Genomic DNA, 24,526 nt, shown 5'->3' with positions numbered 1-24,526 from the left:
GCGGGATAAGTTATAGCACATTATTGAAAAAAATCGAGGTCGACAACAACCTGCATTTGAATACTGTCTGGGAGAGCCGAGGCCAATCCACAAACCAGCAACAGTTTAAAAAGCCCAAATAACAGAGAGGGAGACGCAGTTTCAGTATCTTTCGCAACGCATTTAGCTTGTGTTGTATCACACAATTTAAGCAATTTAATTATAATGGTACAAAAGTTCAAAAAAAGCAAATGCTATGAACATACATTGAATTAAAACAAAGTTAAATGTCCATATCTTGGATGAGAACGGTTAATTTAAGTCGCATAAACTGATGCTATAAACTGATAAATAAACAAAAAATGTTCATATCAGTCCATAACTTTAATTAAACTGTTTTTTGTTATAAAACAGGATGTCTTTGTCCATATTTGAAAAACAATTAAATCATTTCCCTAATTTATTTAAGGAATAAATCGTATTTTAAAATAAATAAATGATAAAAACAGTAATTAATCTCCTTGTTCAAGATCTTCTCTGCGCAGCGCTTTGCCCACCGAGAGGAAAAAACCCTCTCCAAGCTGATGGTCTCTCCGAGATTACCCTATCAGGTGCAAACCGCTGACATGTTTCCACCCACCAACAACAAAAAAGCCTCTCTGTGCCCAAATCTCAAGCCGCAGACGCACAAACACCACTGACAGGCACTGCTGCGCCATCATCAGCCCCCAAACCTCTCCAGGGATCCGCTGCTGCTGCCGCTGCGATTTCCACACCACTTCTTTGACAAAACACTACTTTTTGTATGCTTGGATAAGTTTGTTTGTCCACTTTTAGCGACTTTTTTGTGTTTGGAAGGGCGTTATATTATCCACCGCTTTTCCTTTTTTTCCCCCACCATAGCAGCACTTGGTAGAATAAAATGACCCATGCAAGGTGTAGAAATCCCCCGCAGGTACGGACGGAGCTGAGGAGTCTGTGATCTCTGGAACAGCAGGCTTGGATTTTGGGGCAACTTGGCTATAGGTGCGCAAAACTCGAAGGATATTTTTTTGAGCGAGGGGATTTTTTTTTAGAGAGGTCGAGTATTGAATCCTTTCCACGCTTGGCACCGATTTACGGAGACGTTGTGGTATTTCGGGGAGCGGAGGAGAGTGAGCTGAGACAAAAATAACCTTCTGGATAATTCCCCCCAACAAGGAAGCACCTAATGTTGCACTCCGTGACTCTGCTGCTCTCCAGTGATCTATCCTTACACTGGGATTCAATCTCCTACTTACCCCCGGAGTTGTGTGCGTAAAGGACGCACAGGGGAGCGAAAGCGAGGAGAGAGGGGGGCGATTTCGCCAACCTTTCCTGGGGCTCTAAATCTGTGGAAGCAGGTGTATTTCAGGTGTATTTCTGCAAGCCAAGATGTCGCTGCTGCCTTCGAGGTTCATATACCTGTAAGTGTTCCACATCTCCGTTTGCCTTTGCACATTAAATCATGCATTCTTACCAATAGAAGTCGCCAAAAGCTTCATATTTGCGCATTGCTGTCACCCCAGGTAGGCTGCGTTTATTCTTCATGTAATTGCCTGTGTGATTCACTCCCCTCCTCCCTTCTCTCTCCCTCTCTTTCCACTTAGGTGTTTACATTTTCTGGTACTCTATTTCCAGCTACAGGTATGTTTACTTTCACGTTCAATTATTTGTGTGTGCGTGTGTGTCTGCGTATGTATGTGAGAGAGTGCTACTGTGCAATGTTTTAATGGTGGTCATGATGATGGGTATAGGTTTTTTTTTTAAAGGGGGGGGGGGGGGGTTCACAATAAAATAAGCACCGGATTGACTAATTACATTAACATCAATCCGTATTATTTAGGGCTGATGTCAGAAATAGGTTAACTTGTGCCACAGCAAAAAAAAATTAAATCACACAGTAATATTACAATTCAAATTTAAATTCAATACATTTATTGAGGAAACAAATTGTAGCAGGATGATACCAAATGGGGAAAGCACCCACAAATGTATCATGTAGTCACAAAACTCATTACTAGAACCTTTACATCCCCCTTGCATTAATTATAGCAGCCTTGCAGCGATATAAATAACTATGATTGGCTATTCGGTTTTTGAAGAAACTCTAATCTGAATTCACAATTTTGTAATCGGACTAACCTACAAATATCTCCAATCAAAAGTATAAGCCTAAAAAAAAGAAAATAATAAAACCAGTTTTTAAAATCTAGATTTCAAGTAGCAGTTTCAGTATTTTTTACAACAGAAATGTAATAAATATTTTGATCCCCATGGTTAAAACTTGTTCTTTGAACAGATGGGCTCATTTGGTGCATGTTGCCTCAGTTTTTTTATTAGTCGCGTCTCACTTTGAACAGTAATGATTTGCAGGCATCCACTCACCTAATTGACTGCGCCGCTGTGATTCAGATAAGATGCAGAGAACAGCTTTCACTCTCATAAAGCTATCTGATCACTTTATTGGCATGACGTGTTTGATCATAATAGCCTCTGCGTTGTGCTGTTGTTGTTTTGAATTAATTTCTCACTGTTATGATCTGAGATATTTAAAAAAAACAACCCAGGATCAATTGCCAGAAAAAGGAGAAGTTTAGATTTAATCTGTTATATTCCTCTGGGATGCTTTTTCTTCTACTATAGCATCTCCAAATTGGACATATTTTAAGTAAAGTTTTTAAGTAGCCTAATTATATTTTAATATATAAAAAAACAGAGTTATTAATTTGACCAAGATACAGATGGAAGATGCAGATGTCTAATTTGTCCATATGGCACAAGGAAGACTATATAAGAAGGACAATTGTTTGAAAATGAATTTTATTTCTGACTTAGTGCTGGTCAGCTCATCTAGCCCCTGTCAAGGAAGATTTACCTCTGGAGTAAATTTTCTGCTCCAGGATTCCTTTTTGCCAGAAATAAAATAAAAAATAAAATCCCAAACCCCAAAAAAAAGCAGAAACTACAATGTTATATAAGTCTACAGTATGTGCTCTGATTATTCCAACAGAGCTGGCACAAACAAAGCTTTAGTGTCGACTGACCACTCCTCATATATAAGACAAGATGATACATCCATACAAAATGTGGCCCGTCGGATGCATGATGCAGACTGGTGAATGACATTTCCTCTTTGTTTTTTTTCTTGCTGTTTTAATTTGTGATTTGCATGGTTGTTGTGCTTCAGGAAAAAAAAAGTCAGATCATAGATAAATGCTTTTATCAAACAAAGGGGATGCACTGTTGCTCTTTGAGTGCTCTCAGTCTAAAGATCATACTAAGATAATCCAGAAAAAAAATGCGGGAAAGGTCCTTTAATGTCTCCTGTCTCATTGCCTTTCCATGTTGTTGGCCCATTCTGCTTCCCAGTGCTGCTACGTACAGCTAATGGCTTTTACATGTCATGCTGTGGTTGTGAGGAAAAACAACAGAAGCAACCACAGTTGGAAGTTCACTTTGAATGCACTGCCAACATGTGTGTGTGCGTGCGTGCGTGTGTGTGTGTGTGTGTGAGTGAGTGAGAGACCCTGTGTGTGTGTGTCAAGCAGATAGCAAGGTGTATCTTAGATGGATGCGACAACTAAGCTTCCTCGGTGAAGATGAGCGCCAGACTTTTGAAGTTTCAACAATATCCGTTTTCATGCTGTGTCTTTGAAGAAAGGAGACAGCGTGATAAAAAGTGTTGTCGCTAGCGTTCACCTCAGCCATGTGCTTAGGCTTGCCTTTCCCCTGACGCGAAATGCAACTGTCTACCAAACACACCTTTATGTTTGTTTAGAGATGGGGAGATTTGGGATAAATCCCTCAGCAGCCCAGTTAGGCCACGTTTTTGTTGTGTGTTCTGGTTCTTTTTTTTTCCAACCCAACCCGTCAAGCTTTGAGGTTCCTTTCGAGACGAGCTGACAACAGATGATGCGGATGTTTGTTTCTTTTGAAAAGGATGCACCCGTTTTTTAACGCATGTTGAATCTATACTCCTACATTTTTAAGGAAATCTTTGCCACATTTGTTTTTTTACATTGCATTCCCCAGAGGTGTGTTGTCATACATTTTGAGCAGTACTATGACATCTTATTCCTTAGATTTTCTCTTGATGATAAGTCCTGTAGTTACTTGCTGATTGCTCATCTCAGAAATGCTGGATGTTTCCTTGTGAACACCCACCAGACAGACACATTTTGATAATGCACAGTGGATATGGTTGTATCATATCAAAAACCTCTTGTAAGAGTGAAATATGTTTTGTTAGGTTATAAATACCCTTGATCTGATGTACTGTATCTGTGTCTCATCATGCAGTTAAGCTGTAAAAATATCCTGTTTGACTCCCCAGTCCTGGTTGAGTTTATATGATTGAGGAACCGGTTGACAAGGCATCTGAAAATACTGGTTTTGATTCATTTTGTTGCCATTATGTTGTGAAAAAAAGGTGTCACATGGTTATTATGACCATGCAGTCTTGTGCAGGTTGTGTTGCATGTTGGAGAACTTACATGGCATGAGAAAAACCTGGAGAAAAAACATAGATAATAGAGGCATAGTTTATTGCCATGCTACCTATGATTTGAGAAAAGCAAATTTATACTAGGGTAAAATATTGGCCATAAGGAAATGATTTCCCTATCAGGCGGGTGGAGAAGCAACCACAAGAATCCACTATTAGAAGGTTTAAATGAATTTGGATGCCTTGAAGTAAACATTGAGACCACAAATCTGTTGCATCAGAAGGTAAAGCGGTTGGACATCCCGCCTTAGATATATGGTCTCACTTCCCCCACTGCCTGATGCCAAAAGCAACATTATGGGCGTGCTTCCTAAATGTCAAGATACAGAAGCTGTGTGTCCCTGTTCGGGGGCTGGATCCTCCGAGGTCCACATTTCTGGACCGTATACGTCATAACAAGTCAACAAGTTTAGTCCCATTTAAGACTCCCACAGTCTTGTGGCCCACAATCTGAAGCCGATGTTCTTCTGATAAATCTGACATTTTTTACGATAAAAGCTAAACAGCTGATGCCCACATACTTTTAGTTAAATTATCTCATTTGGAAGGAAGGTGGAGGTCCAACCCAGAATTCAGGTTTTCCACCCTGTAAAGGATTAGATGCCTGAATTGAGGAACAACTTGTATGACACCTGGTGCAAAAAAAAACAAAACCTCAATATGGTTTTGCACTCGCCAAAAGTTGTTTGTTTCCCTCTTTGAGTTTTTGTTCTACTGTAGCCACAATTTCCCATCATGTTTGCTAGATGTCATTAATTTGCCGAAGTAAGAATAACAAGGACTTTGGGGTATGTAATGTGTATATAATTAGCCACCTGAGAACAGCCACATAAAAAGCCATTACTGTGCAATTACCACACCATACAGCTGGGGAAATGGGATCTTGGCGTGAACGGAGATTCCAGGGCTTCTGAAAGTATACGTTTCCTCTCGCCGTTCCATATGTTGGGTGACACAGTTGCTTTTCTGACATGCCGTTGAAGTCCGCGATTTCCCGCTTTTTATGTGAGGTCTAAGGTAACTCGTGAAACATCTGACAGGTGAATTCTGAAAGGTGGGTTTGAACCGTTTTATCGAACATTCTCTCTACATGAGTGTTTTTGTGGTACAAGATGCCTCTTTCCATCTCGGTCTTGTCTTCCGTCTGCTGCGTTTCCTAATTTATGGACCCTACTTCGCCTGCAGGCAGATATTTGTTTGATGATAGTGCAACAGGTCTGGATGCTTCAGGTGTATAATTGCTAGTGGCCTGCTTGCTTGCTTGCTTGTGGAAATGGAGTACAGGTTTCTCAATATCGCCCGAGGCACATAGTATACTGCTGTCTCAACACAAAGAAGCATAAGGCTTGCACTATAGGTTTTTGCACTTGTTCTGTGAGGTTTTTTACTCAAACTGGGACTTCATTAACACGTCATGTAGCATAGTTAGCAGCTTGTAAACGTGGTGCATATAAAATCTGCAGGTTAAAAGCAAGGGGAGAAACACTAAAATGCCATAGCCACAATTTCCAGGTTGTTATCTCAGTTTTTAGGCCCTGAAGCACAATTTTTTTTGACACAGAGCCCATAAAAGCAACAGCACACATTACTATCAACACCTGCGCCGTGACGATCTCTCACCGTCTGTCTTTCTGTCTGTGTTTCTTCATCTTCTGTCTGTCTGTTTGTTTCACTCTGTTTCCTCCTGTCTCGCAACTCTTTGCAGGAATCCCAGCAGAGTTCTGCTGATTTCAGGTTTTACATCGAGAACTACACAAGGAACCCAGACGACCTGAGCCGGAGGCAAGTCCGGATCTACCAGCTGTACAGCAGAACCACAGGGAAGCATGTCCAGATCTTGGGGAAAAAAATCAACGCCAACGGAGATGATGGGGGCAAGTATGGTATGGGAGAATTCCTGTGCATCTCACTTGACACTTTAGCTAGTCCGCTCAAACTGATAGCGGTCTGTTATAACAGGATGAGAAATCACCACCAACTGCCAACCACCAGAATTAGGTGTTTCTAGAGGGGTTTTTTTCTTACTCTAACAGCTACTCTGGCTGTTAACTACCCATTGTTTGGAGGTGATTTTCCATGCCATGTGTCTGGCTGGCACAAGAGTGGATGGTGACTTCTGAAAGCCACCAAGTACTGGTTGCATGGATGGAAACATGTTGAAATTGCTGACTTTGCAGTGGATGTTTACTGCAGTATTTGGGTATCCAGAGCAAATCTGTATATTTTTTTAGTTTGAAGGATGTGAATTTAAGTTGTCAGAATGCCGAATACACACCAAAACTAAGTTGATCAAAATTCATGTTCACGTTTTTCAAAATATTCTTCTTTGTTCTCTTTTGAGTTTTGGGTTATGAGCTTTGAAGGTAATGTAGCATGAAACCCTGTGGCATCATTCAGCTCAGCTCTCTCAAGTCTTATTCAATTGATCAGAAAATGTAGGTGTTTACAGGCAATGGGACTGTGAGTGTCTTGAAAACCTTATGAATATATTATCGTTGAAAGTTCAAACTAAATCTATAATCTTTAAGTAGACAATGGTTTGTAATTGTTTTATCCAAATGTTGGATTTGGGTCGCCAGGACAATTTTGTACAGCCAAGCACTGTAAAAGTACCATGTGCTAACATATTAGTGTTAATCACTAACATGAATAGGACAAAAATGTTTTAAATAGTGAGTTTCATATGCTGATTTGAACATTTTCAGATACATTTGCTTTTGTGCTGCTCTCACTCATAAATATAACATCTCTGCTTTCTTTGTGGGACTGTTCAAAAACCAAACATACGGCAGGATGAGTGAATTGATGGCCAGCGAAGCTCTCTTTGATGCAGTGGCACAAACATAAAACAACCGGACTTGTGTTGTGCTTTGCTGCAGATATTTTGCTCATAACAGCTGACTCACGGCCCTAAAATTGCTGGTCTTGAATGCCTCTGAGTGAGTGTGTTCAGTCACAGATGCGCCGAGGCGAAGTTTCCTCACTGCTTGTTAGAGCTTGAGTAGAAGCAGATCCAATTTTTCCCATGAGGCTTTGCCAATTCTACCCTCCGCCACCCCCACCCCCTCCTCCTCCTCCTCCCCCTCCTCCCCGTCCTCCTCCTCCTCCTCCTACCCATCCAGCTGCAGTACCTGGCACCTGTGAACTCCTTTGCACTCACTAATAAAGCTCAGGAAGATATTCTCCATACTATAATCCACTCATAGTCACTTCAGCTTCACAGCAAAGGGCCACAAAACCCACCACAGAAGAAATATGTTGCTGTGCTGTGGAGTTTAATGACCTCAATGTTCAGCTGTATATCTGTGCAGCTAAAGTAGGGAGAGTTATCATCTTTGTAGGTATTAGTGTAGCATATTCATTATTTTAAAGAGACTAGAACAATCCTTTTCCAGAGCAGTCCATCATAAATGATGCCCGTTGTCTACTGAGAGCAGATGGTGGGTTGCTGCAAAGGCTTTTAAACTGATAAAAGCTGCAATCTGGAATTAAAGCAGGAGTTTCCAGCCCTTTTTTTGACAGGTGACTAAATGAAAAGGTCGATAAATGTCCGTGGCCTCACATTGTTCATTTTACACCAATGTTTCCTGCACAAGAAGCAGAACATTGCCCCCTCAGGAGAAGAAACAAAAGCTGTACAGGCACCATTGCTTCCTATTGTAGTGCAGAGAGATTAAAGAGGTGTTAGAAGTGGGATTTTGGGTCAGAATATTAATCAGATATTGTAAAATGTCTACTCTTTTATGTGCTACCTGTGGTCACCTTTGGATTCTGAAAAATGAAGTTGGTTTATAAGATATCCAAAAATAACCAGAAATGATATACAGAGCAGCACTTGTGTAATCGCTGACACATTTAAGGATATTAGCTTCAGGATGTTATAAAATCACCTTTTTTCCATGTTTTAGACTTAGTTGTTATTTTAATGTAAGCACAGAGCAGCCTGTAAGACTCCTGAACTCAAGAGAGCTTCCAAAAGATTATTGAAGTGTAGTGTTCCTGCATTTACAGATTTCTTTAAGGACGCAGATTATGTGGATTATGGTTTTGAAGTGCTTACACTGTAAATAAAGGCACCACATTCCCTCCTTTGTAAAATAAATGCCACTTGTTAGTGGTATTGATGACAGCGAGATTCCACTCACTGTTTGTGTTTCAGTGGAGCTATGACTCAAGAATCCGATTAAGTTTGCTTGTAGCCTGCAGCTGCCATATTCTTTATTTTTAAAGATTAAACCATCAATGGTTTACCCTGAGTGAATAAAGATAGGATTTGGACAGGGTTATGGACAAGATCAGGGAGGGAAATGTTGTTTTATCTGATGTTCTCGGTTGAAGCTTCATACCTGAGGTTGAATTTTAGGCCTCCAGGCAAAAGTAACTCAGTGACAAAGCCCAAAGCGGTTAAAATGACCCCTGATTTGACTTGTAGAGCTAAAATATCTTCTTTAAAAAACATGACTGATCGGTCTGTGATTCCACTGATAAAGAAAAGTCAAGTCATTCTGTGTTGTGGCTTCGAATTAAACAACAATCTCTGAAGAGCAAGAGCAGGAATTACTTCTTCCTTCCCCCCAGTTTCACCTTTAAGACAGGTTTTCTACATCCCACTCTCCTTCCAAGGTTTGGGGGGTTAGAGGGGAGGGGAGGGACTTTTGCCCTGAGCCCATCCCATCCCCTTCGCCTATTCTTCCTCTGCTCCCTTGAGCGCTACTGAATGGCCCTGTGTGTTAAACAAATGGATCATCTTAACTTTTTGATTGAGTGAGCACAGACTAAAGGGAACTTGAAACCTAATCCTGAGGGGCACATAACCGCTCCACAAATGTTTGGCAGATCTCTTTGCTGGTTGAGGGGCGAGCTGAGACAAAGGTGACCTCGCAGGGGTTAACATTTGGGAAAAGAGGGGGTGGGGGGAGTCGGAAAAATAAAAGAGCCGCCATGATGCGTCTTGAGAGTGGATTACTGCTGTGTCAGGTTTAAGTGACGGTGGCATTGTTGTTTTAGTGCATATATGGTGTTATATAAAGAACGGTAGTGATATTACACTTTATACGCCTTTTAGAAGAACTTCAATGATTTGCTCTGGAGACCCAAAACTCATCACACTGTGTTGATTATTTGCTAGAAAACAAGCTAAAACATCATATTTTCCCACATTCACAAAGACAGTGATGTTCAGGTAATATTTGCAGTGTGTCCAGTCGAGATAATGTATTTATATAGCCCAAAATCACATGAGGCTAAAGATGGATTTTACAGAGTTTGGTCAGTTTGTGATTTTCACCTATTTCCTGTAATCCTTGAAGCCAGAGATTAAAAGGAAGTTAAGCTCTGGTACAATTTACATTGGTGATAAACATCCAAGGTGTACAAAGTAGTCCTAATTAGCTACCTGTTGCCCAAAGTTTTCTTTACAAAGTTCAATGCCTCAAAAACCTCTGTTGTACCCCATCAATTGTGCATTATTTGTTCTGTTTGGGACTGGAAATTAAATTAGATGATTTTCGGGTATTGGAAAAAATGTCCACCATGAATGGAAAATGCATACTTCTGATTTGTTTAAATGTATGGGTATCCTTAAATACACTCTATATACTGTATATTGCAAAAACATACACATGACCCTAACTGAGTTTACCTTTTTTTTTTTTTTTCCAGCTCTTCTTGTCGTCGAGACAGAAACCTTTGGGAGCCACATTCGAATAAAAGGAAAAGAAAGCGATCATTATATTTGCATGAACAAGAAGGGGAAAGTAGTTGGAAGGGTGAGTATCTTTTGGTTGTAAATTATTAAGATTGGTTATCCTTTTAGAAAAAAAAGCTCTAATGTTACACTCACTAGATTAAATAGCCAATTTCTAATATCAGAATGGCTGTTTTTAAAGGGAGCTCTTAATCCAGGCTGCATTGAACGCAGCGTCAGATCTGCTTTCTCCTGCTGTTTTTGTACACCCTAACAAAACCCCTTTTGATAACTCACAGCCATTCTTCCATTACGTAATCGGCCTACTCCTTTGACACTCGATCAGTCAATTACAGACTGCAATCACCACAATGCATTGAGAGACTAATGGTCACTTAGGAGGAATGCCATTGCAATTATATCACTTAGTCACACCAGGTGGCCACAAGCGCGGGATGACTGCATGTGACTCCGCAGACGACCGCTTCAATGTGGAAAAGAAGTTGATATTTTTGGAGGCGCACGTGTGATTGTGTTGCATTAATAAGTCATTCTGTCAGCGTCGGTGGGGCTGCCGTAATTCACACAAAAGTTTTCACTCTCTCATCGCGGTCATCCGTTAGAAAATGCATTTTGAGTTTAAGTTGCAGGGGCCTCGTTCATTTAAAAAAACAAATCTCCCCCATCCCCCTTAAAACCACTGTAGGATTATTTAATCATTTGATTAATGATGAAGAATATGTTTTACCATAAATCACAGATATGTCGACAGAATCAGTTAGACTCACTGGTGTTGGCATTGAGATTTTTAAACAATCATGTCACCCATATCACAAAAAATCATATTGTTGACTTACTCCTATTCCTATGATCTAATGTTGATTCAAATATAGATTCATATTTGTGAAATGTATCACACCCAACATGTTGTGGTGCTGCTAGAGACTTCACTGGAACTAGAAAAAGGTTCCTATGAAGTCTGTTGTCAGTCAGGTGCAATCTTTAAACTTTGTTAGCTTGACACTGGAAAGTTTTCCTTTTGATTAAGAGCAGCTCTGTAGCCACAACAAACTAAATGGGGGGCATTCAGTTTTCACAGGAGAACCAGACGTTAAACATGGTTGGAAACGTATACTTTTACAGGGTATAAATGGCAATATCACTATGTGACAAGAGAACGGCTCATATTAACCCTCAGGGGTCGCATCAGTCATCTACAATCGCAAAAGAGCTCACTTCATACTTTTAATATCCCTGCAACTGATGTATGTAGCGACCTTTCAGCGCACCTTTCACCCATTACAGCGAGCGATCACTTGTTTTTATAATCTCTCCAAGGGTTTGGTAATCCATCAAGGAAAGACTATTATTTTTGGATGCTTTCTTTATGTACTTATTTATCAAATGCCAACAACGCAAACAATTCTTTACTAGCGGGGTCACCATTAATCTCACTGCTATGTGTGAGGTTTTATGGTTGATGTTCTTCCTCTTAAATTAGGCTGCTAAAATATGTACTAAAATAAGTTTTATCTACATAATCTCAAATGTAAGCACAATTGCAAAAAAATCCAAACCCCCAGTTTTTTTTATTTTGTCGGATGGATAGTGCAGTTCATAAGCATATATTATAACCTTTTGGAAGAGCCAAGCTAAGTGTTTCCTACTGTAGCTAACTCTAGCTACATGCAATCTTTAACACCAGGAAATGACATTAGTAAAGTAAAGCAAATAAGCGTATTTCCTCAAGTGTTGGACTATTTATTACATTTGTATATAAAAATAACATAATTTACTAGTATAGTATCACATCATATCAAAAAATGAAATTCACATCAGGATGTTTTTGATAAGGGTTTAAGTAGCTCTCTAACTTAAGATATGACTAATGATGCACTCTGCGATCAGAAAAATTAATCCAACTATTAAAACATTGCAAAAAGGCACGACTGGACACTTTATATATTCATTTTACAATAGTGCAGTGCAGCAAAAGGTGTGCAGGTGAGGGAACTGGACAGGTGAATACATTTACCTCGGTTATATTGACCTCAGGTTTAACTCTTAACTAGTGAGAACTTCAATTTAATTCAAGTTTTCCAAGGTATCTGTGTGAGAATGAGATGCTTGCTAACCAGTGTTTCAAACTCCACTCTTATTTTACATCAAACCGCAACAGTAATTCAGATCATTTGGCATATTTGCACTTCTGCTATGAAAAGAAGCCAGATTGATAGTTGAAAAAAATACCATGCAGCTATGTTAATGATTACTTAATGACTTATTTGTTCCTTCTTTCAGCCCGATGGAAGGAAGCAGGAGTGCGTCTTTGTCGAGGAATTCCTGGAGAACAACTACACAGCTCTAGTGTCGGCTAAGTACAAAGGATGGTACCTCGGCTTCAACCGACAGGGAGGGCCCAAGAGAGGCTCGCGGACCACACAGAGGCAACAGGAAGTCCATTTCATGAAGCGCCACCCAAAGGGTAGGGTGGACCCACTGGAAGAGTTTCGATTCACCACAGTGACTAAGCGGACACGAAGGGCTCGCCGATTAAAACCCAACCCCAAGAGGAACTGATGGGACCAATGGGGCAGCACTAATTTTCCTCGGGAGGGCGGGGGTGGGTGGGTTGGGGACACTAAATGAAAATCTCAAGCTTCTTGTCTTAAAAGAATCACCTTAAAGACTTTATTTCTGTTAAAGAAATACAGACTAAAAGAACAAAAAAAGTCAAAGATGTTTTATTTTTGTATTTCAGGATGACTGAATATTTCCTGACTCTTGGATTCTTCTGGGTTGATGTCATTGTGCTAACGCATCTGTCATGTTATTTATACTGGATAAACTAAAGGACCTCTGAGAGAATTCCTGTCGCCGTCGTCCTCAGCTACGTTTGAACTGCAAGCTGAAGGCATACTTTCTTTCTTTCTTTTTTTTTTTTTTTTTGACAATGGGGGCTGAAGCAGGAGCTGACGCAATGTTATAAAAATCAGCCAACTAGAGATTTATTGGAATACCTGTCGGTTTTTGTTTGTGTTGCCCCTGACAACGAGGATCCCATACTTTCCACTGGAATCAGACACCATGGAGATGAAACGGAGAGAGGTGGCAGTCGCAGGTGACACTGTGCTGCCGGGATAACTGTGTAGCTTTGAGTGCAATATTTTACAGGTCTCTCTCTCTTTTCTCTTCCTCTCCTTTTTTTCCATATGTCTCTCAACCTTAGCCTTCACTCGTGGATGGAATGCGCTCCGAGTACTGTGTGATTTCCTTGACATTTCCATGCAGCCTGTGATTCAGCTAAAACACGACATGCTTTGACTAGTCAGGCATCAGCCATGGCCGTAGTCTTGTTTAAACACACACATACACACGCAGACACACACACACACACGCGCAAAACAATACAAACAAAAAGGTATCAGCTAATGTGATTCATAATTCCACACTGTCTTCCAACTTCATTACTTATGGGAGATGGATGTTAATCCTCTTTCTTCTCCCCTTAGCAAATGAATCACTACTGGACTCAGTTTCAAACAGCTCTTCCTCACATGTGTCACAGTCGCTCCAGAAAAGGATGCCTTGATTCTTTTGAGTGTGAGCTAGCTAATATTTTGGGGTCGATGATGAAGACTTCCTCTACCTCCTTGTTCTTTTTTTGTTTATCCATACCTAGTCGGACTGTCTGTGTTAAGTTAATCTCTCAAGCACCTCTCAGTCAACGCTGAGCTGAACTGGGCTCTTCTTCTTCTTCTTCTTGGTTGTGTTTTTTTGAAAATTTTCTTCCAAAATCATATTTTGACAGCGAGCTCACTTTCGCTCCTCTGGATGAAAGTCTCAAAGATGGTCTTGAGAAAGGTTACCCCCCCCCCCCCACCACCGTGTGTGTTTGTTGGTCAGATCGGTGATCCACGGACACGGATACAGTAGCTCATCCACCTCTGACCACTTCATACATCCACATTTGACAATTAAGACTTCTCCTCAAAAAAACTCAGACGACCAGCTTGCCCAGGATTCAGGGAACATTTCCAGTGAACAGCGGGTAGAGTTTGTGTGTAAATCCTAAAGGGGAAAAGTCTGTGCTTCTATCATTCCTTCTCTCACTGACGACAAACTCCAGCCTCTTTTCACCAGTAGTATGTATTCACCTGTCTACTGGCAAGTTTTTATATGAGTTGCTACTAACAACATGACACATTTATGATTTTTTTTAAACAAATGTAAGCAAAAATAATTTTATGACTATTATTAAGATATTTATTGCCTCCCTTTGTAAATAAAATGTGATGAGTTTTATTTGGCCTCTGTTAATAAAATGAGGACTATATTTTAAAAAAAGAACTTTTTTATGTCTTAATTGCACTCTGGAGAAAGGTAAAAGCATCTTTATGTCCCAGTTTAGACTGGAATTTTATGATGTGCACGTTGAATATCATACTGTCTAAAAGAGAAATGCTGCAGGTAGCGATTGGTTGGACATAGAGTACATTCCCTTCTCTGCATACTGCCAAGGTATGCATTTTTATATACAAACTCAAAGTGTGAGGACTGCTTTTAAGGTCAGTGGTTTTAAATTGAGAAAGGCCTATTGCAACATCTTTGAAGCCTTTTTATATCACTGTGAAAAGCACTGAGAGTTCACAGTTTGTGCTTTTTTTTTAAACATTACTATCATTACATAATTATAAAAAATGTTTTTGGCAAACAAACGCAAAGTTTTACACTTGTATGTCTACAAGTGTCAATAACTAAATGAAATTGGATAAGTTGTTGCATCATAATCCCCATCACAGCTTTGGCGAGTGGCAGAGAGGACAGTCAAGCATATCGGAGTGAAGAACATGGTCTGAGGTGTACCTTTGCTTAACCTTTGAGCACTTAAAACACAACTTACTTTGATGTAAATGCTCCGCTCTCCAGGCTGGTAAACATACAATATTTTAGACATTTTTCCATCTTTTAAAAGCGCTAAAGGAATGCAGAGTAGCATGTCTTATAATGCCGTGTGCTGGAATGATGTTTACAGTAACCGTCAGACTGAAAGATGGCGGCTTTGAGGAAGAAAAAAATACTTTTGTTTAAATTCCTAGCGATGCTATCAACCCTCCCTCCCCTTCCACTCCGGTAGTTACCTCCAATAGACCCAGAAGTCCTTCGTTCTGTCATGGGATTTTGGATGTCTGACCTGCTTTTAAAGGTGGAAACATACTACTTGATGTGCGACCCAGTGATTCACCATTAACATAATGGATCAGCGCTGAAGTTCCTGACTTGTCTCAAAGAAGAGAGGGAGCAGGGGGTGGGGGTGGGGGGGGGGGGGGGGGTGCAATGAAAAAAGAAGCTCAGAGGACAGCTGGATTTCAAGGAATGTTTTATGTTCCTTCATATTGTCTTCAGTTTCTTCAACTGCTTATTGTGTCCTCTGTATAAGAGTGATGATATTGAGAGGGAAAATATACTTTTAGCAACCACAGACCACATTATGTATTAAAAATGTGACCTAACAACAAGATAAACAATTGACAAAATTAAATATGCTGGAAATAAAGACTCTTTGGGCATTCTTTCTTATAAAAGTAGTCATAAATATTGTTCTCTGCATCTCTGTCTTTAAAAAAAAGTGTTGCGAGACTTGGCCATGGGAGTTAAAATCAACCGCGTACATGGTCGAGGAATTCAATCAATGCAACTTTCGAAACCCTTCAGATTCTATTTATGTGAGCAAGAAGCTTTTCTCTCTGTCTTTTTTTTTTTTTTTTTTGTGCCATCCACATACTTCAAACTTGACCAAGCACAGCCAAACTGCAACTGGGTATATTGACATTTAAACGAGCGGCGATGGGTTTCCAACGTGTCAGGCGATTCGCAATAAGGAGACGACATTTTTGCATAAGCCTCCCGCTAGGCTTTTCTCTGGCTCGACCTTTGATCATTGGAGGCTAGATGGTCTTGGAACTGGACCAATAACTTCAAAATGAAACATAGAATTCCCTTTTGCAAAGCCCGTCCCCTTTTCAAAGGAGGTGGAATCTTTAAATGCAGTCCTGCTTGCCAAGTAGTTTATATTCTATTATTAGAAAATCACAGCACACTGAAACTGTGCACAATGGATACAGTATGACCCGTCAATGTAGAGAGAAACTGTGGTTCTGAATAAGTTATACAAATTTTAGTGGAACAACCAAAAGTGGCTGTTTGGCCTCGAGATCAGCAACCACACACTTAACAATTAGCCATGTCAACAGAAATTTATTCTCTTTGAGACATAATACAAGTTTTGTCTCTCTGGATATTACTGAAATTGTCCCTCAAGGTCAGTGAAAAACAAAACTCTAAAGCCAAATAAAACAGAGTTCATGCTAGAATATACCTTCTACTGTTAAATGTAGTTTCACGTCTCGTCATTTACTGTCAAAACAGGATTGCTGCTACCGCCCGTCTAACTCATGCTAAATGCTAGACCACAGTTGACTGGTCGCCTTTTATGACTGTGAAATCCACAGGGGAAACACTCACTGATTCTCAATGTATTTTTGTGCACATGGCTGAGCAGTGTTTTTACAGGATTACAAATGTGCTTACTGTACATACAGTTTCTGGAAAGCCAGACCTCTCCCGTGTCCTCCTCATAACAACATGCGGTCAGCTTGTTATGAAGAACGGTCAGAAAAAGGGTCAGTAGGTGCAGTGTGTGTCAGCTTTATTCCATTTTATTCCTAATTCTTTATTGTTTTATTTATTTATAAGGGACAATGCAGATTATATCGTTGTAAATCTGCTGAGGCGGATTAATCCAAACACGACTGAAAAGTGACGTAATGTGTTAAAAGCATTATGCGTAGTTAAGTTACAGTTAAAATAAAATACACCACTGTTTATCCTAATAATCTTTTTAAACAAACAATGCAATAAAACAAGTAGAAAACACTTTAAACAAGTTGAAGTGAGTGTGTGGGTATTCCACTGGGTATAATGGCTATTTCACTGCCCTTAAAGCCAAATGTAGTTTTTTTTTTATCTGTTTTTTAAATCTTATCAATCCTTAAACTGTTTGACTTTAAGTGTTTTTTGCATATTTTCTACTGCACATAAATAAATCAACAGCTGTTTTTGTTTTTTTTACAAATATTACTGCAGACAAATGAATATCAAAAACAATGAAAGAATATTTACTAAAATCTAACTGAGTACTTAAAGATCAGTTAGCCGGCTCCAATATTGCATATCTTTATGGTATGTCGATTCCTGGTCACATTTGGATAACACATTTGCCTTTTCTTATTAAACGATAATAAACATTTTATAACATTATGTCACATCACATATAAAATTCTTACATAATATACGTAACCTGTTTTCAGGTCTGGAAAATAGATCTTTCTCTTGAAGTCATACATCACATTTTACCCTAATGCAGTTACAACAGTCTGGAGTTTAACTCTCAGGAATTGCGCTTGCACTGACCAGACCTTGGATTTTGGGGATTAATTCATTAATACACACGTTTGACGCTGACATAATAAGAATACATAGACATAGAAGAACATATTTTGGTTATACATCAGCCACAAGCTGGTGCAAAGAATGAAACTACAGACACTAAACTTTTAGTCTAGAATCATTTGATGTATTAGTTTTATCTTTGAAAGAAAATCCCGCATCACACAGGAAGTGAAGTTTTTTTGACCCACCTTTGTTTATATTCATTGTTATTTTTTAAAATTCACAGATTTTTGCTTTTACCTGCAGTGTCAAAAGAGGTGACATCATCGGACCCACAGCGGCTACATGGACAACAGAAACAACATGTACCCATACATAAAAACTTCATCTCTTTCTCACATGTACACAAACACACACACAGACACACACACACACACACACACACCAGTCGGGCCTCGTCGCAGCATCAACAGATGCCAGGTGACACAGCTCATTAACTTCTCCTTTCTCCTATTCTCTTGGCTCCTCATTGTCTTGAGATATGAGATGAGCCTTTGTTGAGAGTTTTGCCCCCTTTTCTCTCGGCCAGGCAGGGCCCATAATTAGTGCTTTGCGCTGGGCGTACTTTCTCACAGGGCTACGACACAATTAATCAGCACTTTCCCACCAATGGGCAGAAGCCGCTTGATTCTATCAAGGCCAAATTTTTAAGTTGTGACGCCTTTTCCAGTAATAGAAATATTACTATAAAACAACTTCATTTCAAAGAATAGATGCTACAATCTTAGGATGAGGAATAATTGGATGCATACTTAAAGCAAAATATATATTTTTTTAATGTCATGGTTGGTTAAAATCTGCATAGGTGAAAGGTCTTTGTGTCTGTTTCAAGAAATACAAGGGCCAGAAAGGTTAAATGGTCATTGTAAAGTCACACTACTCAGTCATTCATTAAGCAACAGCCTACCTGATACCTGAGCCGTCCTGATGCAGTAAGCTCCACCTACCTGGAGCTTAAACAAATGCTGCATGGAGAGCTTGTTTAGATTTGTCTTCTAATTTCGGGGATTTTCTTGACATCAATCTGATGGCTTTATGTGACGTAAGGCAATGATTCTATTAGCAGCTAACCTGTCTTATGCTCTCTACTTTCTCATTATCTCTCCCTTCATGTCATACTGTATCATCTTCTTTAATTTACGCTTTCTTTGTTTTCTTCCATCAAGGATCTTTGGTTAGTTATTACAGAACTGCTGGGCTGTCGTGAATCTTCCAAAACAGAACTTTTTATGATTGTGTTTGGAAAATATAGTAACTACTCTCTCTGTCTCTTTGTGTTGTGTGAGTGTGCACAAAGGACAGAAAAGGAAACAGGAAAAGGAAAAAGAGACTTGGATTAGAATAACAGTCTTGCTGATTGATATGCTTCGCAATCAAATGAATCAATCACTTTTGAAATGAACCACACAGAGTGAAATAAAACAGCTGAGATATCAAGACAAACACATAAAACTGCTCAAAGAGAGTGAAAAATGGAGACAAAGAGGAGCCTGTAGAAATGTATAGAAAAGAAGAAAGGATGAGCAAAATCTATATGCATCAAAATGTCTCATCAACACTAAAATAACATCCAGTAGGAGCCAAGAGGAAAGTAAAATCTCACTCTCAAGTAGGTGAACTAGCTGGTTGTTATGTCAGACAGGAATAAAACATATCTATATCATAATTAGTCCTCTGTCTGATAATGATAAATCAGCGTTTTAATTCTCAATGAATGAATTATGTTTGTAGTATCTATGAGTACATTGACTTCATCTTTTGTTTTTTTTAGTTTATTCTTTCATTGGCGGTGATACCAGTAGCAGATATTCTCCCTAAAACAACACATTTCAAGAGATTATAGCCCAAAATAATGAAGTTACAACTATGTTTCAAATCTTGAGAGACAAGCTTGTTGTCTGGGGTGATTTAAAAAAAGAGAGAGAATGAAATGATATGCTGATGATCTTACATGCACATATAATAATAACAATATTATATAACAATACAAAAAATGCAAAACCACACTTTTCAGAGTATCACATTAAATATTTATGTGTTACGGTCAACTGCAAAAGCTTTAAGCCTTAAGTTTGGTTAAATAAAACAATGAAAATATTTTTCATCAGATCAAATTGACTTTCTTTCCTTTTTGGCGCTTCATACATGTATTTGAGCTTTAAGACACTGTGTTTATTTCACAGTACTGGCTACAGTCTCGTAATAGTTTCCAACACTTCTTTGTTTTTGCGCTAACTAAACACTTATGCAAAGTTACAAGAAATCCATATCTGTGGTTTTAAATAGTTTAACTGTAGTAAGACACAGATTATCATTTTTAAGTTGTTGTCTTTTTAAATATAAAGGGATAAAAGCCCTGAAGCAATGATTCCAGTGGGGAGTATTTGGGGGGGATCTACTACTGATTTCTGCCTCAGGCCCCCTGGTTTTTGTCAGTATGGCCTGATTCTGCTCCACAGAGTCAGATAGAAAACAGTTTGCTTACAGTCTTTCTCAATATGGCCTTTCTACAGCAAGATGACAAAAAAGAGACAACTGTGTTATCCTACAGGCCAAATTCAAACCATTCAGTCCTCCAGTGAGGTTAAAAGCTGACGCTAAGCATAAGTGGGGAATGATATCTAACCTCGGTCTACTGGTAGGAGAGAGAGGGGGGGGGGAGAACAGTAGGAAATAAAAGCAAAAGGAAAAAAAAACACTCATGCAGACCTTTCACCTGAGGTCGAAACACAGGTCCTCTGCTGCTAATCTGACACATGTTTTCATGAGCCAAGACAAGCAACCCTGCCATGGTGGCCGCTCTCCAAAACTAATGATGTCAAGTGATTCCCTCTAACAGAATCCCTTTTAAAACAGAATAAAAGAGGCAGAGAGGGAGGGAAGTGCGGGGGTTCTGGGGGTCCAGCAAAGGGATAGAGTTGAAGAGGAGGGGGGGGGGGGGCGAACAGGTTGGAGCAAAGAAGAAGGCAGATGTGATCCCCCTATTGTCAAAAAACCTCAACTTGGTGTAGCTCAAAGACCCTACCAGCTACTTCCTGTGCCAAATCTTACCCCTCGCCACTATCATATCATTGTACACAGAGAAAAGGGCTCACTTTTTATTTACGCCGTTGTTATTGCCAGAATATTGCTTTTAATTGCTGTCCTGGATTCCCCGCTGCGGTATAGGATGAGTCTGAGACGATTACTCAAAGTAATGGAGCATAATGATGTCTCGGAACGGCCCCTGAAGCTCAGGTCAGGGGTTGGACAATGTGAACATTCAGCTACTTAGCTTCCTTTGCAACTTTGTGACAAAATCTGTTTGCCCAACACCAATTAAGATGCCTCTCCGTGCGCTCTGGTCAATGGGTTTGACGGAGAGGGTCGTCCAACGAGTTGACATGTCCCTGAGCACGAACAAGCTGGCCTGTGTCCTCGCCTCAATAATTGGTGTCCCTTGCAACGTGCCGCTTCCCAGGGCTGTCCTTTGTGTCCCTGTGGAAGTCCTAAATGAGGGGAGTCAGGGCTTTAATGGGACTCCTGTTAGTTTTAAACAAACACAGGGCGACCCCCTACTGTTCAGCATGTTGCATAGAACAGCTGGGAGTCCACAGGGCTCTCACTCGGGAGCCTGCAACCCCCACGGGGGCCCAAGGGCCCGCTGCCCACTCCCCATTGTGCCTGGGATGACGTTCTCTCAGGAGCTTGACACTAATTCTGTGTTCACACTGCTAGCAACTATGTCGGCGATCTACTTTTCAGTGGCCTGATTGCTAGGTGTAGTGCCAACAGTGTTGCAGAAAGAGGCGGAACATCGTGGAGTGCTGTAATGGGATTGGACACCGGAGGGGAATGTCTACCAAACGTCCGCTGCCAGACAGTGTTTCTGTACAAACAAACAAGAAAAAGAGATGGCGGTAGTCGGCATTAGCTGTGGCTGACACGAGGGTGTATGTACAAACACAGATTCTGACATGTCTCTCTGTGGATTAGGTTGTACCGCATCCACTGACAACTCACACACCAACAAACACCACAGGGTTTATTCTATTCTCCCAAACTCTCTCTTTTTCATTATTTTCTGCAGATATTTCCTGTGTATAAGCATGTGCAATACTACGAACGCCTTCCAAGAAAGATGGTCTAAAAGTGCCGGCTGTGATCTTCAATTTTGAGGTACGTAATGATTATAGTCACAGAAGTCCTGTTTAACCAGCCTTCGGGGGATACTTTTGCCATTACATTGTTGGACAAGTTGTGCAATCTCATTCTTTTCAAGCATACCAGTTTGGATCAGCTGTGAGTAGACTGTCTTTATCTCCTAAATAATAAAAAAAACTATTCAGTTTTCAACTAACAACAGATCTTTAGAGTTAATATGCAATATGATATGGAAAAAGTACCACCTGACCATGAGCCACATGGGAACGTTTGGAAGCATTTTTCAGCATCTTTTCCCATGGCCTCTTAATCTGCTCAAGGCTAGATTTTTATATTATTTCAATGGTTCATTATAAGCATGCACAATTAAAACACAATACATTTATTTTAGCTTTAAGGCAATAAGATCTGTTTTTGTCAGTTGGTAAGGTTCATGTCCCAACACATGTTAGTGGTCTTGATGACCTTTTTGCTTTGAAACATCTTGACTGAGGCTGAGGTAAGATACAACTGTGAAGCCATCAAAGGTATCAGACAGACAGTGGATGGGACAAAATACAGCACAAAATAAAAAATAAATCATTTCACTGCTTATTTAAACCTAATTAATACCTAATTTCCTAAAGTTCACATTCATTAGAATAATTCTTAATTACTTTTTTTGGTCTTGACTTTGTGTGTTTGTCAGCACGATCATAAAGACTTTTATTTTATGTGTATATAAAGTATCTTATTGAGTTATTGTCATTTTTAGATAAACATTGCACACTGCAGCTTTAATTCTTTTTCACAGCATCTTGAATTTCAACATTTGAGCTCCTTGATTTGCTGGGAAAGGAACATCGTGGCTCCCAGTCTGAATTTCATTGAGAAAGCGAAGAGGATTTGTCAATGGGGCTCTTGAGTGCAGTGTTGATGTTGTGTGGCTAATGTGTTTGCGCTGGCTGTGATAGAGGGGATTAGCTCCTTTGTGGTGGTCTGCTGGGACCGCAGACTACTGGACTTTGAAAGCATACTTGCCAACTTACTCACGGGCAAATGAAAAATTGTTCCCTCAGCACCTAGTTGACTGATTGACCTCTGTGTCGGAAGAGGTACAAGCGCAAACACACACACACATACACACACACACAGACACACAAACACACGCACACACACACACAGAGGCTCATCAGAGCCAGTACCTCATAGGTCACAACCAATGTTTGTAGAACGACTGAGGGTCAAGGTGACAAATGGCAAACACCAAATAAATCTTTTCTAAGTTGATCCCCTTCTAACTAGTCAGCCAACAATTAACTTACCTTTTTCTAAATATGTTTAAGCCACTGCTAGAGTTGAATTTACAAATATTAAATGTGTCATAAAAAGACAGCTTTGCCCTGCTACTATCACACATGAAGCAGAATTATACACACATTAATCAGCTTTTATTAAAAAAGAAAATACAAGATAAAGAAAACAGGTTCAATTATATAATGCTTACTAAGCAGATTTTAAGAAATTATTAGTAGAGGGCCTAATTTTCAGTCCCTCCACATTTTTTATTATTCTTCATCACCAACTGCAACTTAACTCTGTGAAAGCACCGCGACAAAAGCCTACACACACACACACAGACACACACACACACACAGACACACACAGACACACACACACAAACACTCATATGTGACCTCTGCGATGCCCCTGCCAGTGTGTTTACAGTAAACTGAACCAGACCTAAGTGTACCCCACAAAGGACCCTGCAGCCTTTGTTTTCTTGCACACTCCCAGGAGAGTCAGCGGGGATGAAACAGAGATATGAGCAGCTAGAGTTACCTCTTAATGAAACGTATCAACACCACCAATCACAGCAACACAGACTGTTAATAGCACTTTGCCACGACTGGACGAACTCTGGGAGGGATCGAATGAAGAGAGTCGGCAACACAACAGTGGAGGTATTTATCTACAGTTATCAGACCGAGATGAAAAGGTGTTTAAAAAAGGTGCTTGTTTTGCTACGGTATCTTTATATGTGGAGATGGAGGTCCAGGTCCTCTTTTTCATTTTAATTTAAAGTTGCACTGATCTTTTTATACAGTATTAGCAAATGACTACAGGTAATGTGAAAGAGAGGTTTTTTATTTCAGTCTCACACCTTTCACGAAACTTTTTTCCAAATGCAGAAGTCAGTGATTTTCAGCAAAAAAGCACAAGAAATGGCAGACAGACACATTTAGCAAGTAGCTGGTGAATTGATATCGTAGCATACCAACTAAATTACCTGGATGTTTCCCCTCAGGAGTTGGTGGTGACCAAAACAGAGCTAAAATGACTTACATTTGTCAAATGGAGTCAGACACACAACTCTAAATGAATGCTATAGTGTGTCTGCGGGGGGTCGACCACCTATCGCCCTGCGGACTTTGTATCCACACTAACAATGATAAACTATTTCCTCCTTTCACTCGGGAGAAAAGACTCAGCAGGTAGAGGGCTTTGTCACTTCAATTTAAATATGTGATTCGGGAATTTGCTGAAACAACTGATGGAGTTGTTTTTCTTGGGTGCATCGCCTCATTCATCACCGTCAATACACATTCAATACAATAATAATAATGATATGGTTTATTCATAAGTATGTTTGGGTGCTCATATAACTTTTTGATTTGGAAGCACAGTTACAATTACAAGGA

At 39.9% G+C, this 24,526-nt stretch overlaps 1 protein-coding gene across 1 annotated transcript; it reads left to right on the top strand.

The window, feature by feature from the left end:
* The first annotated feature begins 1,392 nt into the window (after positions 1-1,392).
* On the top strand, positions 1,393-12,770 carry fgf24 (fibroblast growth factor 24). Its single transcript, XM_053323858.1, has 5 exons — positions 1,393-1,424; positions 1,608-1,644; positions 6,210-6,387; positions 10,166-10,272; positions 12,492-12,770. The coding sequence occupies exons 1-5, from the start codon at positions 1,393-1,395 to the stop codon at positions 12,768-12,770; spliced, it is 633 nt and encodes a 210-aa protein (XP_053179833.1).
* Positions 12,771-24,526: the final 11,756 nt, after the last annotated feature.

This window comes from Scomber japonicus, chromosome 8, assembly GCF_027409825.1.
Source record: "Scomber japonicus isolate fScoJap1 chromosome 8, fScoJap1.pri, whole genome shotgun sequence".
Lineage (NCBI taxonomy): Eukaryota > Metazoa > Chordata > Actinopteri > Scombriformes > Scombridae > Scomber > Scomber japonicus.
Note: the sequence above shows the minus strand (reverse complement) of the source record. Positions and strands in the feature narration are given on the sequence as shown.